At 35.9% G+C, this 20,672-nt stretch overlaps 1 protein-coding gene across 1 annotated transcript in view; it reads left to right on the top strand.

Moving 5' to 3' along the window:
* Sugct (succinyl-CoA:glutarate-CoA transferase) overlaps positions 1-20,672 on the top strand; it is a gene marked incomplete at its 3' end in the record, with an annotated part of 148,121 nt that overhangs the window by 100,534 nt on the left and 26,915 nt on the right. Inside the window, exon 8 of the mRNA XM_051194693.1 lies at positions 1,200-1,343. Coding sequence (XP_051050650.1) covers positions 1,200-1,343 — 144 coding nt within the window. The remainder of the gene's footprint in view (positions 1-1,199; positions 1,344-20,672) is intronic.

Consider the following 20,672-nt stretch of genomic DNA (forward strand, 5'->3'; position numbering starts at 1 on the left):
GGACCAGATGTGCCTAGTGGACATGAGTGGTTTGGCCAGAGTGGTCAGAGTTGAGTTGGAAGCAGGGTATATAGGATCCCTGGGTAGGAATGCATGTAGGAATGTGTGACAGGTGTGAATGGCATTGGTGGCTGCTGAGGTTACATCTTTATACCTGAAGAAGATGTGCCAAAGTGGTGTAGGAACAATTTTTTGATGTTTGGTTAAGCTCCTAGCACTAGTTATAGTGAAATTTTAATGATTTAAACTGATTTTCAACATTAAAATATTTTGTACCCATTTTTAGGGATCATAAAGTCTCTGGTTGTCACTGAGGGTCATAACATGGTATTACTATATTTAGCTTTTTATAAATTTCTACAGAAATACATATAAATATTAATAAGCTTGTTTAGTCATTTTTAAATAAAAATTTTAAATTAATTTTTAAAGTGATGAGTTTCATTATGACATTTTCACATATATATGTCATTATGTATCTTTTTAAAATGCATATGTCATTAGGATATTTTAAGGAAATTGAACCAGGCTTTTCTTTTTTTGCCTCCTTCTCTACCTCTTCTTCCTTCTGCTGTTTCTGTTCTAAAACAGCATTACATCTAACAGAAGAAAAATAATGTTTCCACTTTTTTATGGCAGATTAACATTTAAATTAAACATCAGCAATTCATTTATTAATTTTTTAAATAAAATACATGAAAAAGGAACTTCGGATGTGCTTATAAAAATTTCTTATTTCACTTAACTTGGTTAAGGTTGGCTTGTATGCCTCTTATTTTTTTTCACTAAAGATTAGTTTATTTGTTAGGTATATAGTGTTCTGTTTGCATGTGTCCCTGCAGGCCAGAAGAGGCCACCAGATCTCATAACAGATGGTTGTGAGCCACCATGTGGTTGCTGGGAATTGAACTCAGGATCTTTGGAAGACCAGCCTGTGTTCTTAACCACTGAGTCATCTCTGCAGCCCTGCTTGTATGCCTCTTAAGAAATATAGTGGGGGATATACATTCAGTATAAATACATTCCTATAAACTGGTATTCTCAATATGAATATTTTAGATTTATTTATGTGTATGTGTATGCTCATGTGTAGATATGCATGCTTCAAATATATTTTTTTTATTTAGCCACAGAATGTCTCAGAGATATAAGATTATATAATTTAATTTGTGTTTTTTCCCATTAAACTGTCAAATCAGGATGGAGAGCCTGTTCGCCCAGGAGTGGCCATGACTGACCTTGCCACTGGCCTGTTTGCCTATGGAGCCATTATGGCTGGACTCATACAACGTTACCGAACTGGAAAAGGACTATTTATTGATTGTAATCTGCTGTCATCTCAGGTACCAATTCAAATAACATTTATTTAATATAATAATGTATTTGTGGTACACCTCTCTTGATAGAATCCTATGGTCACATGCCATTAAAATTAAAATAGCAAACAACACCCCCCATAAACTGCTTTTTGGTATATTTGTTTTACTATTAAAATAAATGTAAAATCATTTAAAAATCACGACAATTTTGTTACAATTTAAACACTGTTGTTGAATTAGAATTCCTGTGTTTTCTTGTACTAGAATGGTTTTAGTTCTCCTTGTGAGACCACAGTATAGTTTCCTCTATTTCATTGTCATGCGAGCTCTGTAACTTCATTTGGTGCTATTTCTTCACCTTTTATGTGCCATGGACTCTCTTGTTAGTCTGATGAAGTATATGGACCTTATCTTGGCATCATACTTTTGAGTTCATAAGATGAGATAATTTAATTACATATGAAGCTATATTCCAAGTCTTCTTTTTACTCTTCATTTTGAGATGGTCTTACTAAGTTGACTGACCTTGAACTCAAAGTCCAGGGAGACTTTGATCATCTTTGGACATCTTTCTGCTTTATCCTCTGGTGATACAATAGTGATTGCAACACCATTAAAAATTTGATGTTAAGAAGAAATGATATTTCAAGAACTATGCAATAGATAATATGATATGAAATGAAAATGATATGAAAGGATGTATAAAATTATCAGTGATCAAGTCATAGATATTGCTAATACTCTGGTGGATTTATTGCTTGTTTTCCTAATTGTTCAGGTCAGAGGTTGATGAAAATAAAGATATCCTTTTTTACACCCATGCTATTTAACTCCTAGAACTCTGTTCATAGACTATCTTCTTTAGTTTAGACAGTTACATTTACAGTGTAGCAAGCACAGGACTGTGAAATAGAAGGGTTAATTCACTTTTAACATGACATTTTGCCTCCTTTACTGGATCAGACCCAGATGCTGTACCATATGTGGACGTTGATTCTGAATAGATAATTTTTCAGGGATAGAAAAAAGAAAATATCTAATTTGTGCAAGGAGACATTTTACTGTGGGAAAATTACTTTCTAGACATAGAGATCTCAGTTGGGAATTTCAGATTTAAGTGGCATACATGGGAAAATAGTAAACTTGGAACACTACATTGGAGATTTTTTTCTCTTAGACAAAATTAAGGAGGTATATTGAAATAAAAAAGTCAGTATGGTTGATGGTAAAAGAGTGTATATGAGTTTTTAACAGCAATGTTGAATCACTGTCTGAATTTTAATGGTTTTCTAAAAGGAAAAAAAAACCCCAAAAAAACAAAACCTCTTCAAATGAGTTATCTTGTGTCTCCAAGAAAGCCTTGGTGGTAGTTATGGGAAGACACTAAAAGTCTTTGCTTGTGTTAATAGCTGTAATTAGCCTGAAGAAAGTTAAGTAACCACATAAAACTTATATATCCAGCAAATGTGGAAGACATGAAAGTTTCATAGGTGTGTGATATGTGTAATCTTATAGGGCTCTGAGCATCATAGATCATGCTGTCTGTGTCTTCAATGCTTAACAGTTCTGAACATAAGATTTCTTTTATTTTTCATTTTTCATCAAGCCTCCCAAATAATGTAGTCAGTTTTGTCTATACTAACTTCTTTATATTCAATTATTAAAGAATACATTAGCTTTGAAAACAATTATCTATTATTGTATAGATAATAGAGGCTAAAAAAATTCTTTGAGCACTGAATTGGTGATTCCCCATGTGGAATATATTCCCACCTGTAAGACTGCTTTATAATGTGTAAATTCATGCCCACATACACACATATATTTGTAGATGGAAGTTTCTGTCCCACCCCATCCTTCAGCCTTTCAGTCCCAAATAAACACATAGAGGCTTATATTAATTATAAACCGTTTGGTTTATTGCTCAGGCTTATTACTAACAAGCTCTTACAACTTAAATTAACCCATAATTATTCTCTTTGTTTATCGACATTGCTTGGTACCTATTCTCAGTAAGGCATTCTCATCTTGCCTCCTCTGAGTCTGGCTGGTGACTGCATCTTTGCCTTTCCTCTTCCCAGAATTCTCCTCATCTGGTAGCCTTGCATATACTTTCCTCCTGGCTATTGGCCAGTCAGCATTTTATTAAATCAATATGAGTGACAAATCTTTACAGTGAAGAAGAGTATTATTCAACATCATTTCCCCTTTTTTTCTTTTCAAAACAATAACCCTGAATCTAATTGACTCTGTTTAACTTTTTTCCTGACCATATTAACTTGTAACCAACGTGTTAAACAAAGACAAATATCCATAATCCATTTTGGGGGAATGTGGGTATAGTTTTCTAGGCTAGTTCCTGCTGAACAGGGTTCCTGGAAATCTTACAGTGACCCAAATAAAATTTAGGATTATGTTCAAGTCCTGACTGGAGTATTCTGTGATGTTGGATCATTTCAACCAGCAGCCTTGAAGCTGTTTTGGATGCAGAACTCAGAAGAAACTGTAACAGAGGTGCTCTGAATCTTTGGATCATCTGGGCCATCTGTTCCCATTGGAGATTTCTCAGGGAGGTCTTCCTTGCTAAAACCTTATTTTTCTTAACCCAGAATGAATCTACAGCCTTTCATTTCCTGTGGAAACAAAAGCAAAACCTCTTTTCCAAAATAACACATCTTTTGACTTAAATTTTGAAGTCAGGGCATTATCAAAGTATATAGGTTTGATTAACCTATTCCAAAGCCTATGGATTCCTTCCAGGCTATGGCTTGATCAAACCCCTTGATCAAGACCCCTTGAAGCATTGGCTCAGGTGATGGTTCCCTGAGCATTCAAGCAAGATATTGCCACAGATATTTATTAAAGGCATGTGTGTGTGTTTGTGTGTGTATATGTGTGTGTGTTTGTATTTAGGCTTGGTATTCAAGTTGATTCTTGAGACTGTAAGCTCTGATAGTCTAAGGAAAATGTCTTTTTGTGCTTTTAATAGTATCTTAAATGCTCAGTTCAATATTTGTCAAATAACAGGTTATCGGTGGTATTTATACTTGGAATGAAAAATATCCTCCTTAGGCTCATATACTTAAAATTTAGTTCCAAGCTGGTGGTACTGTTTGAGAAGGATATGGAGCCTCTGGGAGGTGGAAACTTGCCAGAGGAAGTGTATCTTTTGGGGTTTTATAGCCTGGTCCCATTTCCTGTTCTTAGTTTTCTTCCTTATTGCTAGTGACTTACTAGACTTTACTCCTGCCACCATGCCTTCCCTTCATGCTGACATACCTTGATGAAATGATCCCCTGAAACTGTTAGCCAGAATAAATAGACTTCTTCACTTAAGTACTATCTTCCCAGGTATTTGGTTATGGCAACAAGAAAGCAATCAACACAGAAAACTGGTACTGAAAAGTGGGGCTTTTGTTTTTATAAACCTAATCTTAGGCTTTAGAATTGGTCTTAGTTTCTACTGCTGTGATGAGACACCATGACCATGACAACTCTTATAAAGGAAACATGGGATGGAGAGATGGTTCAGCCATTAAAGGCTAGGCTCACAACCCAAAATATAAAGGAAACATTTCAGGTAGCTTGCTTACAGTTCAGAGGTTCAGTCCATTATCATCATGGTGGGGAGCATGGCAGCATGCAGGTAAATGTGGTGTTGAAGTAGCTGAGAGTCCTACATCTTGCATGTAAAACATCAAGTTCACTGAAACACTAGGAGGTATCCTGAGCATTGGAAATCTTGAAACCTGTTCCCACAGTGATACACTTCATTCAACAAAGTTGTACCTACTCCAACAAAGCCTCACCTGTATGAGATTATGAGGGCCAATTACATTTAAACTACCCCAAGGAGTGTGGAAAGATTTGGAACTTTGGGCAAGAAAATCCACAGAATTCTGTGAGAAAAGCTTAATGGGCTATTCTGATGGGAGTTCAGAAGATCAGAATGGTAAGTGGAATGCAGACAGTGGAGGACTGGGCTACTGAGGTTTCAGAGGGAAACAAAGACTTTGTCTAGAACTGGGCTTGCTATAATTACATTTGGGCAAAGAAACTTGGCAATATTCTTCTCATTGGGTGAGAGCTTGTGTGAAAATGAATTAAAAAAAGCAACAGAATAATTTCATTGGTAGAAGAAATTTCAGGATAACATAGTATTCATTCTGTGACATGGTTACTTATCACTGTGCTTATTTAGACTCACAGTGAGAGCAAAAAGGATGAAACACATAAAGTTTAGTAAGGAATGCTGTGTAAGCAAGTTTAAAATTGTTAACAAGGAGCTAAACATTCAGAGAACAGAGCATTTAGAGTTGTTAAAGAGTATCCTCACTGTCTTCAATAGAAAAAGTGCCTTAAAGGCAAGACCCCACCCATCAAATCAAGGCCCCAACTTGTAAAACTGCAAATTTATTTGAAAGGAGAAAGCAGCCTGGCTGAGACTGTCACATGGATTTTTTTTTTCTGGACACAATTTTGCCTATGAAATTGATATTTTAGATTCATCATTCACCTGGGCATTCACCAGGAAATTACAGCTATAATTCAAAATAGCATTTTGAGCTGCTTGCAGAACTTAGCAATGTAGTCTAAACTGTTCTGATATTGCTCGCATGAAAAGATTCAAGAGTGAGGGATCATAGACCCTTACTCCAAAGTTAGAGGGACCTGCTGAGACTAGTCAATGTGTGGCAGCATTAGCGTCTCTCCAAAGAGGGCCTGAAAGGCCCTTGCATGAAGCTGAAATTTTATCCAAGTCAGTTGCAATGAAGGCTTAGGAAGCAGGGGATGCGAGGACCACAGGACATCTTTCAAGGAAAAAGCCAAACATGGAATGGAGCCTGTGTAAGAGAGAGGCTATGTGTGTTATACATAATAGAGAGACTGGGCCAGGCAAAGCCTCTGGAGAACAAAAGAATCCATCATGAGTCCAGGATGCCTGATTGGGTGCTTCAGGATTAAATGTTTGCCCTGAAGGGTTTTGGTCTTCCTTTGGTCCAATATTTTTCCTTGATAAGTTTCCATGCCATTATGTATTGGAAGTATGTAATTTGTTTAAGTAAGTATCCCAACCCATGGTTAAGATATTGGGGTTCAAAAGAGAATTTGGATTTTTGAACAGTGTTGGGATTGTTAATGTCTATGGGAAATTTTGAAGTTGATTTAATGTATTTTACACCGTTGAATTGGCCATTAGCATAGTATGGGCTCAGAGTTCAAATGTGGTGTGAGTGCAAAATGTATGTCCTAGATTTATGCATTTGAATGTTTAGTTTCTGAGCTGGTTGGGATGGTTATGGAGCTTTTAGGAGATAGAATCTTACCAGAGGAAGGGGGTCCCTCAGGGCAGACCTTGAGGCCCTACTTTTTTCTCTGTTTCATAATTGCTAAGGCAATGGGACCTACTAAATTTCTGCTCCTGCTCCTCATGCTTTCCCTGTAAAGAGAAACTTCTTTGGTGAGGCATGATGGTCACACTTACAGGTATAAGGGGTATTAGGCTAAGATTTAGATTGTGGTTAGGAATTATGCTGCTCTAGTAGATTGGTGGTAGCAGATTCTTTTCTAAGATACATGACATCATGAAGTCCTATGAAATTTAACTAGGTTTTTAGGAGCAGTGCCAGAGGTTTAGAGTCTATGAGGGAGGAGTGCAAGTAGCTGGTGACAGATGGCTGGTGTAGCATCTAAAATCTCTTATCTCAAACCACAAACGGGAAGCAGAGAGGGCTAACTCAAAATGACATGAGTCTTGAAACCTCAAAGTCTACCCCCAGGGACATTACGTACAGGTGTTGCTCCAAAGAATTATGTGGGATTATTTTCACTAAGGGGATTATGGATGTTGAGTAGATAATTCATAAATAGTTATGGCATACATGGTTGTTTGAAGATGAAATGCAATAAAGGATGTGAGAAAAGCATTATAAATTGGAAATTAGTCTATTGATGGCTGTCATGTTTATTTGGTTAGTGCAATATATTTCACAGAGTTAGGTGCTAAGGTTGAAAAGTTGCACATTAACATAATTATTTTATTATATCTACAAATTTTCACAATAGGGGAGTATTGATTTTTTTCACTTTGCTTTTCAATTTAAAAAATAATATATAAACTCGAAATCCCAAAACAAAACCATAAAATGATTAAGATTTGCTTTATGTATATGAGAAATATTATTTTTAGGTACTTTTCAAAGTAGCATGATAGGAAACTTCTGTTTTCAAAAGAAGTATTCTTTTATTTATTTTTAATATAAATATTTGTTCACTCACATTTAGCACATAGTACTTGTTTTTAGCTTCAGCTGTCTGGAAAATAACTTGTTTTCATACAGTGGTCAAAAAGTACTACTTGTTTTGATCACATTATATAGGTTGATAAATGACATTCAATGTTAGCCACTAAAAATGTGATTTTGAACTCTCTTAAAAGTGATCTACTGTAAAATAGACAAATTATGTTTGATTTGAATAGTAGCTAATTATTAACTCAGAGATGATTGCCTCAACCACAACAAAACCATTTCAGCGAGTTCACTGTGGAGACATGATGGTGCCCAGGATGTGGTTTGTAGTGGGTACCAAATATTTTGTAGTTTCAAAGCTATAAACTTTTAACCCTTGTCATAAAATTCTTTTGATTTTCGTTTAGTCTTAATATGATTTAAAGTTGTTCACTCAAGATTGTCTAATGTCAGCATCTAAATACTGTGTCCTTAGATGATATTGGTAAAGGGCAAGGAAGTGGGTGTGGATGTGGTTCCAATTACTCTGGTGCTCATATTCTTCTGTTGTGGCTTTCAGAAATATCTTTTGTAAGTTTAATATCCTTCCTGTACGTAATTGTATCCAGGCTTCCTTAATTATTCTATAGTGAGCTAGTGTTTTAGTTCCACAGTTATTTTCACAGATAGAGAATTTTTTCACTTTTGATGCAACAATCTTTACCCATATTTGAATGTTGATCATGTTAAGATTTAGGAAAGTTTAACTTTTTGTAGTACAGTTTTATCAGTAAACTTTCAGAATCACAAACAAGTATATTTATCTGCTCTCTTAGATACATTTGTGTTTGTAATATTCATTTTACTTTTACAAAAAGTTAATATTGAAGTATCTATACAATCTACTTTAAATGTTAACACAATAATTTCAGTGGGTTTACAAAGTTACACATCCACCATTACAAATCAAGACTTGAAATGAATATGAGGCCAGAGAATGTCTGCTTTGAGCTAGGGATGAATGTAGAGCTGTGCAGATACAGAAGAATTCAGGGCTCATTTTAATTTCTATTACCCTAGGAGCTTGACATTTATAGCTTTTTTTCTATAAAAATATAAAAAATATATTGTGTAACTACATTGCTATAAAGATGAATACAATTCATTATTTTCTTTGCTGTTATTACATTGTTTTTATTTTACAAATTTAAAGAAAGAAATTAAAATAAAAAAATTTTATTCCCCTAAAGTACTATGACTATCAGAAACTATATCTATTGTACCTAATAAAATGGTTCTGGAATAAGCATGGTAAGAAAAGTCTGAAAATGTATCAAATAAGTGAAGAGAAAAGAAACTGGAAGGAACTGGAACTAAAAACCAAGATTATCTTGAGGGGCAGGTACAGGATGGACAGGTACAAGAACATATAGTTTACAGTGTAGGAAGTTAAGACAGTGTAGTAGGGAAAGAAAAAGTACTAAAATCAGAAAGTTCAAAAGTTCAGAACAGTGATTTGGAATTTTAATATTTCTTTTAAGAGGCATTCTTGCTTTAAAGACCCCATCAATTCTTGCATATCTGGTGTCAGTTTTTGTAATTAAATTAAGCTTATTTTCATATTTATGTAATGTATTTACATAATTTCCCCCTACTTATCCTCCTCCAACTCCTCCCATATCTTTAACTTCCATTTCCTCTCAAATTCATGGCCTCCTTTTTCCTTAATTGTCACTGTTTTCACACACACACACACACACACACACACACACACTCATATAACCTGGTGAGTCAATTTTGTGTTCCTCATATCTGTATGCTTTAAGCACTGATCACATGATATTGGATAGACAATTAGGGGGTTCTCATCCCTAGGTGAAGATTAAGTCTTCTCTAATTGACTATACTTCATCTTACACACATCCACACTGGCTTGTCAATTGGTGTTGCCATTATTCAGGTTTTTGTTTAAGCAAGCATGAGAGTTTGAGGTCCCAGCTTCCTTGTTATATATAGAAGACACTATTTTGAAGCAGATAACATGGCCCTCTCACTCTTAAAATTTTTCCGTCTTTCTTAGGTGTGGGAGTTGTGCTATAGATTTATCAGTTGAGGCTGGGCATCCCATGATCAGTTGTTCTCTGTATTTTGACCAGTTACTTTCTGTAATTGTCTCCATTTGGAAAAAAATGCTTCTTTGATGAGGAGTGAGATCTATACTTAGCTGTGGATATAAGAATAAGTATTTTGAATGCAGTTAGGAATTATACTTTTTAGGAAAATGGTAGTAGTTGGGTCTCCCTCTCAGATCTATGACCTTACTAGCTGTGGGCAGTTAGATAGATTTTTCAAGACAAGGCACGATTACCTTCCTATATAGTGGACCTTAAGTTCAATAAGACAGGTGTTGTTTACCACCAAAATTTAAGTGCCACTCTGGTACCTTTAGAAATATATTGCCATGCTGGTCATTGGGTCATTGTTGTAGTTCACAGGCATCACAGCTGGGTGTGAATATAGATTGCTTTTCATTTGTCAGTTTGTGTTACGTTCCAGTGCTATTAAAGCTAGTTCTCAGGAAAAAGGCTTCTGAGTAAGACCCAGCTCAATTCTTTGAAATCCTGTGTCTTAAGTTCATGGTGTCTTCAGCAATAGGGACTTACCTTCAATTTGTAGTAGTTAATCAAGGACAACAATAATAATAGTATTGTTCTTGTAGTTTCTTGGGCTCCTTTGACCAACAACTCAAAAGAGATTTCTTATGCTTGCTGCTGGGATTTTGTTTTATAGTCAATGACTCTTGGGGGGAGCATTAAACTCTCTCTCTCCATATATACATATGTATATATTTAATTTTAGGTAAATATAAAATAATATGAACACTGTATGGATTTTACAAACATCTACAGTGCTATTTATTTCTTCTTCCCTCTCATTCTGTGTCTTACATCCTTCTTTCCAATTAAATCCACCCACCCTGAATAACTCACTGAAAAAGAAACAAAAATGTCTAAGTAATATCTTTAAAATGTTCACCAATCTTAGTAATTATGAAAAAACAAATTCAAACAATTTTGAGATCTATTTTACCTAGTGAAAGTGGTTAAGAGCAACAAAACAAGTGTCAATAAATGCTAAAGATGTGGGGAAAGGGGAGCTGTTATTCACCATTGGTTTAGTTGCAACCTGGTACAACCACTGTGGAAGTCAGTATGGAGAATCCTCAAACAGTTAAAAATAAATTTACCACATGACCCAGCTTTGTAACTCCTTGGTATTTGCTCAAAGGACTTGGCATCCTATTCCACAGATACTTGATCAGCGGTATTAATTGCCACTCTAGTCACAATGACTAGAAAATGAAAACAATCTATAAAGCCTTCAACTGATGAGTGGATAATGAAATGTGGTTCATGTACTCAATGGAATACTATCTGGGTATAAAGAAAAGTGGAACCAGGAAATTCACAGGTGAGTGGATGGAACTAGGAAGTAGAAAACATTACATTGAGTGAGGTAACCCAGACCCAGAAAGACAAATGAACATATTCTGTCTAATCATTGGTTTCTAATTCCAAATACTCGGATATGAGTATATAATTTGGAGTAAATACAGAAAGTAGAAAGTAAACAGAGACCATTCAAAGGGTGGGGATGGAGCTCTGGGGAGGACAACTATCTGGGTATGAAAGACATGGAGTGTAAATGGGAAAAAACTGACCAGTTTTAAATCTTAGTCTCACATACATTCTGTAATCAATGTGATTAAACCATTTCTCTGCTGTATTATCTTTGAACTCAGGTAATGTATGGATGTTAACATTTACCTGCTCTTCTCTTTGGCTTTTAAGAGTTTTAAAAATTCCAATTCTCTGAAAAATATCAATTGCATGAACCTTCAGGATGCTAATTATTCCCACAATAGAAATTCTTCTAATTAATGATTATAGGCATTTGTTTATGTATTTTTCAATTTCTTTCATCAATATTTTATACATTCACTTGTGGACTTCCTTACAACATTCACTATGTATGTATTTCATCTCTTTGGTTGAATTTATTCTCAGGATATTTTGTTTTTAATAATATATGAGATCATATTCTTGGTTTCTTTTGGAGACAGTTACTAACAGGTGTTTTTGTGTGTGTGTGTGTGTGTGTGTGTGTGTGTGTGTGTGTGTGTGTGTGTATAATCTTAAGATTTCCTCTGTATATAAAATCACTTCTGCAAACGGGGACAGTTTTACTTTTTTCTATTTTTACTTGGAAGATTTTGACTTCTTTGTGCCTACTGGCCTGCCTATGATTTCTAGCATTACATTGAAGTCTATAGGTCTTGTTTACACTCTCAGAGGAAAAGTTTTATATATTACTGTTGATTATTGTTTCAAGTGTGAAACAGCATATATTACCTTTACTGCATTGAAACATATTTTTCTCTAAAAATAATTTATGGAGAGTTTTTATCATGAGAGAAAGTTGAATTTTACCAAGTGCTCTTTATGCATCAATCAAGATATGATTTTTATCTCTCATTCTATTAGTGTAAGCAAAGCACACTACAATAAAAAGAAAGAGCAATATGACTTATGCTTTCTGATTTCAAAGTATACGTCAAAGGTATTGTAATTACGATATTATGGTACTTGAAAATAAAAGACACATAACCACTGCCCCCGAAAAAATCCCAGCAACATAGGAACCTCATAAATAAAACCACTGATTTTAAGTCAACTGATCCTTAACAAAGGAACCAGTAAAATACATTTGAAAGAAGGATAATCTCTTCAATAGAAAGCATAGGCTTATGCATGGTCACCTATGCCTGTAATCTTGGCACTTGAGGCAGAGGGACTGCTGTGGGTTTGAAGCTAGGGTAAACTACATATTAAGTTCAAGGCTTACATTATAAAGTGAAATGTTGTCTTAAATAGCAGCAGCCCCCCATATATATATATATTCAGAATGCTAGCTACAGCCATAGTTGCTGGGCAGAACTAATGGAATGTTGAGATAACTGAATGGAAGCTTCCTTGATTTTCCATAGCAGAAACATAAGTATTTTCAAAACTTAGTGTGATGATAATTGAAACTAAAGTAACTCTTAGTCCTGAGAACTAACAGTGGTAATTTAAATAATACCTGTAAATGGAATTTCTGTTCCACCTGCTCTCACAGCCATTTAGCCCCAAATAAACACACTGAGGCTTATATTAATCATAAACTGTTTGGCCAATGGCTCAGGGTTCTTATTGGCTAGTTCTCTATAAATTATTAACCCATTTCTATTAATCTAAGTATTTCCTTGTGGTCTTGGCTTACCAGAGAATGCTTGGACCTGTTAATCTTTAGGCAGCTACATGAAGTCTCTCTGATGGCTCACTCTACATTCTCTCCCCAACATTCTCCTTGTCTGGTAGCCCTGCTTACACTTCCTGCCTAGCTACTTGATAATCAGTGTTTTATTCATCAACCAATTAAGAGAAACATACATACAGAAGGACATTTCCCATCAAATACCCATCTGGAAAATAAAAAAAGTCTCAAGTAAAATTATATGCTCTATAGTTAATAAGTCATTTAAATGCTGGACCCTTTAAAGAACTAGATTTCTGTGCAGAGAACCTGTCAAATCACTAGAGCAGGAATTGATTCTTAGTGCTGTTTTCATGAATGGTCATAGAAACAACAGAGCGGGGGAAGCCAGAAAGCCTCACCAATAAGATGGGTCGATTTGAGTATAGAATATGAGATCCTAAAGACAGGGTAGATAAATTGAAAAGTTCAAGTGACAATGAAGATAAATTAATATCTATGAGATAATGTGAAAAAAACAAAATATACAAATCATGAGCATAGAAAAGGGAGAATAATTTCATAATAAAAGGCACAGGCAGTATCTTGAGTAAAATTATAGTACTTATTTTTCTAAAATCTAGGAGGAAAGTTGCCCTTTTAGGTATTGGAAGCATTTAGAACATCAAACAGATAAAATTACAATAAAACATTCCAAAATCATATTATAGTTAAGACACTAAATACATAGAACAAAGGTTTATCAAAAGCTTTGCACTAAGTGACAAATAAAAAAAGGAATAACATCTGGTATATCAATAGAAAATTTAAAAGCCAAGAAGACTTGGAATGGCATATTTTATGTTCTGAAAGGCAATGAATGACAATAAGACTATTATGTGCAGCAAAAATAATTTTCAGAGCTGGAGGAAAAAAGAAAAATGTTGACAGTCAAAACAGGGTAAAGTAGTTTATGACCACTAAATCAATTTTACAGAGGATACTTGAAGAGATCTTTAGGACCAAAGATAAAGATAATTCATGAGGCTTCAGGAAAGACTAAAAAAATGCTATTTAAAGGTAATATGTAAATAATCAGTAGGAATATGCCAAATAATGTAAATCAACAAAATTACAGGAATAAATACCCATCTTTAATTCTGAATATTAATTTCCAAATCAAAATATACAGGACAGCAGATTGTATTAAAAATCAAGAACCATCTATTGCCTCCAAGAAATGCATCTCACCATAAAAAACAGACATCACCTTAGGGTGAAAGGATGGAGAAATGTATTCCAAGCAAATGGACCTAGGAAACAAAGCAGGTGTCACTGTTCTATCTGACAAAATAGAAGTAAGCCAAAATGAGTGAGAAGAAATAGTGAATGTTACTTCCTACCACATAATGGAACAATCAGCCAAAAGGACATTAAGACTTTAAATATATACCCACTGTATTAAATTTCATGAAAATTATTATAAATAAACACATAGTAGATATCAATAAAATAATAGTGAAGCATTAATACCCTACACTCAATAGAAGGTCATTTCAATAAAAAATAAACAGAGACATTAGAGTGGTATTGCTGGGTCTTGTGATAGGTTGATTCTCAGTTTTCTGAGGAACTGACACACTGAATTACAAAGTAGCTGTACTAGTTTGCACTCCCCTACCAGTGGAGGAGTATTCCCTTGCTCCCCTTCCTCTCCAGCATGAGCTGCTGCTTGTGTTTAGGCTGAACCAAGCCTCTCCACCCCCATATCTAGGCTGAACAAGGTATCCCTCCAAAAAATAATGAGCTCAAAAAAGCCTGTTCAAGCACTAGGGATAAATCCTGACCCTTTTCCAAATTCAAACATTTTTAAATAAAATTCACAGTTTCTGTCTCATATCAAAAGGCCATTGGTGTAAGACAGATGAAAACAAAATCTAGGACTACTATTTTCTTAACTCTGTCTTCTCTAAAATCCTAATTTTCTTCATTCTTAATTTCATCCTTATTGTTACATTTCCCTGTATGTTTACCTATGGAACTTAACTTTCTGTGCTGATATTAATGTTTAAGTCCTCCTCATCAAAGAAAAAAATTTCCTAACAGCGGGGCTGTCTCAGTCATAGAGCATGAGGCTCTTAATTTCAAGGTGGTGGGTTTGTGCACCACCTTGGGTGCCAGATATGAATGTATGGAATCAAGATTCTCTAGATTCAGTACAGGTTAAGTGAGGTTTATTCGGGGAGAATGAACTTACAGGAAAAACCGATGACCCAGGCTGCTCTCAGTAAGAGAGACAGAGAGAGAGAGAGAAAGAGAGAGAGAGAGAGAGAGGGAGGGAGGGAGGGAGGGAGGGAGGGAGGGAGGGAGGGAGAGGGAGAGAGAGAGAGAGAGAGAGAGAGAGAGAGAGAGAGAGAGAGAGAGAGAGATGCGGTCAGGGACTCCAGACCTACTCCAGACCTAGCCTCCCCCTTTCCCCTTCATATCTGCATCTGTGACCATGCCCAAATCGCCATGGTCATTGCTACAGGTGCCAGGGTGGATATCTTACTATAGAAAGATCTGTGGGATTCACACAAAGTGCAGGCAGGGAAGGCTGCAGCTGGTATATTCTGCTGCTGTGCTTGGGATGAGACTACAGGATTGGATCTGGAGGGAGGGAGGGCAAGGATCTTCATTTAGCTTATTTGTTTCCCTGTTTTGTGTAGGTGGTGTGTTTCCATTGAGCACTTGCTGGTGTTGAACATTGGTATAATGGAATGAGTTGTGGGAAGGAAGGTTGGAGAAGGAGAACATTGTAATCCATTTGGGATGGAGTTACATAGGAAAGGAGACCACCACATCAGATTTCCTAATACAGAGCTGATGATGAGATTCTTGTTTGTATCCTTGAAATAGTTGATGGAAACTGGTTAAGTATGTCAGGAACCCCAAAGCAGCAGATCTGAGAGTGTCCTTATTTGAGGTCAGAAATTTCAGAAAACAGTTCTGATTCTGTGTTTTCATTTACTCTTAAATGAGCAACTTTGCCTAGAGACTGCACATGAGCAAATGACTTCTACAACCACGTGGAGGTACCTGGGAAACCCTGTGATGGGACCAACTGCACTGAAAGCTCCTGTCATGCCTCACCCACATTTCTGCTATGCTCTTTTGAAAGTTTCCAGTTTAGCTTCTGGATGGTTCCCTATTTCCTGGGATTCCTCCAACTATATGGGCTGTGCTCTCTCTCTCTCTCTCTCTCTCTCTCTCTCTCTCTCTCTCTCTCTCTCTCACTCACTTTCTCTCTCTCTCATTCTCCTCTTTCTCTACTCCATTTATCTTAAGTTTCCACCTTTGAATTGAGGATAAACTCTTTAATCCCACTCTCTGTGGTCAATGAATTTTGTATTTGAACCTGTCCAGAAATATCCCAATACTTGGCTGGGTGGTGGTGGCACATGCCTTTAATCCCAGCACCTAGGAGGCAGAGGCAGGTGGACCTCTGAGTCTGTGGCCATCTTGGTCTACAGAGCTACTTCCAGGACAGACAGGACTACACAGAGAAACCATGTCTTGAAAAACCAACCAACCAAACACCCCAATGCCACTGGTTGGGGCATCTTTGGTGACCATTGGGTTTTCTGGGACTCTCATTCCTCAGGGAAGGCTTCATTTCCAAAGATATCCTCATATTCCTGTATCACTAATTTGGGTACTGTCAAACACACCTCAACTATAGCTGAATCCTTTCCTATGTGCTCTTAAGGATGTTCTATGTACAAAGGTGTTGAAAATTTCCAGGTGGTGGTGGTACATGCCTTTAATCCCAGCACTCGGGAGGCAGAGGCAGGCGGATCTCTGCGAGTTGGAGACCAGCCTAGTCTGTAAGAGCTAGTTCCAGAACAGCTTCCAAAGCCACAGAGAAACAATAAGATGTTGAAAATCAGAGATAAGTTTTTCAAAGTGATTAATACAACAATATTTGATTTCTACCCCTACCCCACCAAATGCATACTAAGAATGATATTAAAAAAAATACAAGGGAATTGCTGTCTTTCTTTTTTAAAAGCATGGCCCTTGTCTCTCATGCTGCTTTGAGACATGTTAATGTCCTCCCTTTGTTCTTTGTCTTCCTTTTCTTAGTAGCCATCCTTCTGTCCATTTGTTTCTTCCTTTCCCATATCCATTTCTTTAATCTCTCTACTTTCTTGTTAAAAATTGACATGATATTTTTAAGGTAGGGTAAAAGTTCAAGCATTATTGTTTCTAATATCTTAATAAAAAGAAAAAAAACATTACCATGATAATAAAAGCCTTCTACTAGGTACAGGTTTAGTGCAATGCACAAAAGGAAAGATACAGCTTTAAATATTTTACAGTAACAGCACTTAAGAGTCAAGGAAGCAGGACCATGAATTCAAGGTCACCCTTGGATATTAAGGAAGACTCTTAAAAAGTAGAAAAAACCACAAACCCCAATAGTAGTAGACTTCTGACATGCTATTTTACCCCTTGAAAGGAACCAATTGATGGGGAAAGTATTAGGAGCCTTTCATTGGGTTTCTTTCCCAAATTATGTCCTATGTGTTTCTCACATTTTTTTTTTTTTGGTGGTGGATATACATGTTCATGCCTCAAGGGGAAAAATGCTAATGAAAGCACTATTGTCTTTGACTTTGAAATACAGGCATACATATTAGGGCTGGATAAGCAACAGTCATCTGTAGAGCCCACTTGATATGAACTGAAAGGGGATTATCTTGACATGATGGTATTTAGTTTCATGTTCAGACATTCTTATTGACAGTCATTTAGTCAGAGGTTTGTTTGGGAGAAGGATGTGTGTATGTGTTGATACATGCACAGGTTTTCCAGGTTTCTATCAGCTCTATAAGTTTTTCATTTAAGTTTAATTTCTTTTTTGAGATAGAGACTCATGTAATTCAGGCGGCCTAGCTCCACATGTTTTTAGACAAACAAAAAGGTCTTCATAGTTTTAAAGCCTTAGTTTGATAATTATCTTTCCTTAAGAAATACAGATCTTAGTTTTCACACCTGTGTGTGTGTAGTTAAATAAGGTACTTATCCTCAATAACTCCAATTTCTTATAGTTTATTTTACTTTTCCCCTATTGGCATGCATTCATTGTACATAATACTAGGTTTCATAAGGACATTTTCATTCAAGGATTTACTCTATTTTAAGCATTTATGCCATATGTATTCCCTCCCCTTTGTCTCCCCTGCCATGAGTCCCCTTTGTCACAGTTTCACTGCTGTTCTGATGTCATATATAAATACATTAGAAATATATTTGGATTAACTTTTCACTTTATACCCTGAAATCTATATCACAACTTTTATGTGCTGATGAAACACAATAGTTAGTTTATCTGCAGTGTTGAACTTGGGTGTGCTCTTCAAGACTTTCAGTTTTCAAGCAAGAAAATTGATCTGTGCTCCATGTAAATCTTGTTTACCACATAAATCTTGTTCATATATAGTATGAGTGTAGCCCAGGAATTTCAGGTGCCAGGAAACTAGTTAAGATGAGTGAACAATGTCAGACCGACATGTAGAAATAGGCAGAACATGGGACTACCCAGACTGCATTAGAAGGATTCATCCTGTCTTGTCTGAGGGGACTGTGATGCCTATATTATGGAATGCAAGTAAAGGCTTGACAACTGTAGCATTTCCCAGTTTCATTTCATTGTAATATATATATATATATATATATATATATTTTTTTTTTTTTTTTCCAAGCCTTTAACTTCAGTGAGTTTTTGCTAAGAATAGTAAGAAGAGCTAGCCATTGGTACCAGGAGCAAGTGTCATCAACCAGTTCTAGCACACCAGCCCAGCATAGCAAGAAAGCTTGTGAGAAAAGCTTAGCCCAAACAATACCAACAACAAAACTGACAAACTGACACATTTATGAACCACCAATTTTCAGCCTTCTTGAGTTTAATGAAAATAAGTTTTAGTATTTTAAATCAACTTTAGATGTTTAATCAGTAGATTAAGTATGATCTCCCCCCAAATTATAGTGTTTTAGTAGTATACATATAATTTTTTAAAAAGGTAAAAATCAGAGTTCCACTAACTATTCATTGACTAATAAAGCTGATTACCTGGCTCTGCGTCTGTTTCTGCTAGATGTTTTATATATGAGAAAAATGCAAAATAAAATTCAGGTTCACTGAAAGTATTTGTAGTCTGTAAGCAGGAAGTTTAGTTTGTATTCCTTTGTGTAATTTATCTTTAAATGATAAACTTTCATGCCTTTTTCTTCTAGTATTTTCAAAGCATTTTTTTTATAATGTTATTTTAAAGCCATGCTTATAGGTAAGGAGTTCTTTGTAAATTTAGGGGTTGGAACTTTGTGTATAGGAATGGAGGAGGTGAACTGAGACTGGAACTTAGGACTCTTGACTCAGAGTTTAAATTTCTTTTCACCAAACTGTCTAGGACATCAGAAAGTTACAAAGGTGATGTGCTTTTCCTAACTGTCACAGCCCCAACTGTGGTTAAGATATAAGTGGAGGATATGACTGAGAGAATGACTATCTGATGAACATGAGAACTGACACAACAAAGCAGAGCTGCTCCTTAGAGTTTTTAAAAATCATATTACTGTCTGCTAAATATGGAAACATACTTGTGGCTATTCAAGAATGCACATGTTATTCAAACATGCTGAGTTAGTGACATATGAGAATATGGATATAGGATACATTGTATCATCAAAGGCTGACTATGTTGGTGTGTCTTTGAGGTCTCTTAGAGGTGATGGGGAAAAGTTCAAACATGTCCACAATTGCAGCTTAGATCTTAAAAGCCTCATGATTTGAGTCATGTGGTTTATTGTTGATGAATTATGACTATGATTTCTGAAGTCATATTTTTCTCAGTGAAGTATGTGTTTATGGTCAGTCTGTGTGTATAGTGAATGCAATGGCCTCTTCAGTTTTTTTTCCTGTGAAGAATCTCCCTGATCTATAAAGATGACCATATATAGCAATTACATTTGTTAAAGACATTGTGTATGTTTGAGGCAGGGAGGGTGGAGGTGTGAAAAGATTGTATTTGTCATTGAAAACTTAACTTTGGGAAAAGTGTCTGTTTTTGATCAGACTGCTACTTATAACCTTCCCATGTCACAAAGTCATAGAGAATTTTGTGTATATCTTTTCACAGGACAATAATAATCCATCCCATTTGACCACTATATAGCCTGACACCTAGTACAATACCCAAACAAATAGCCATCCAATAAGCACTTGCTGAAGGAAAGTAAGATTCAAGATTTTAAAATGTTCAAAGAAAGCAGAATTAGTAGCTAAGCATGTAAAACACATATTTTCTGTTTTGCATGTGTATAGTTTTTCTTATTCACTTGTCTTTCCAATTAAGACAAATATTGGCATTATATATCTGTACTCCTTGCATAGAATTTTGCTTGAGGTGTAATGGCCTAACACATATATGATATGCTGAATCATTTCATCAATGACATCATGATTTCCTGTTCTATTCCACACATGGCATTGTACTTTCCCTCAAAATTCCCATGAAATCACCAAGGAACAAAGCTATGTGTGGTGTAGTCTAGAAAGTCTTCTCTCTGGTCTGGGAGTGATTCCACAGCTCTCAGAATAGTGTGAGGGATTCAGACAAGGAATGTGCCAACTGCAAGGTGGTTCATAAAAAAACTTCTTCAGATACACAGACCTAGAGGTAAGCCAGTGACAAAGTGTAAACAAGTGTGTAATTAGGCACATTTGCTTTCATGCCATTGCTTGGTTGGAAAGCTGTTGTTATATGCAGGATTGTTTTACTTTGTT

Source organism: Phodopus roborovskii, unplaced genomic scaffold, assembly GCF_943737965.1.
Source record: "Phodopus roborovskii unplaced genomic scaffold, PHOROB, whole genome shotgun sequence".
Taxonomy (NCBI): domain Eukaryota; kingdom Metazoa; phylum Chordata; class Mammalia; order Rodentia; family Cricetidae; genus Phodopus; species Phodopus roborovskii.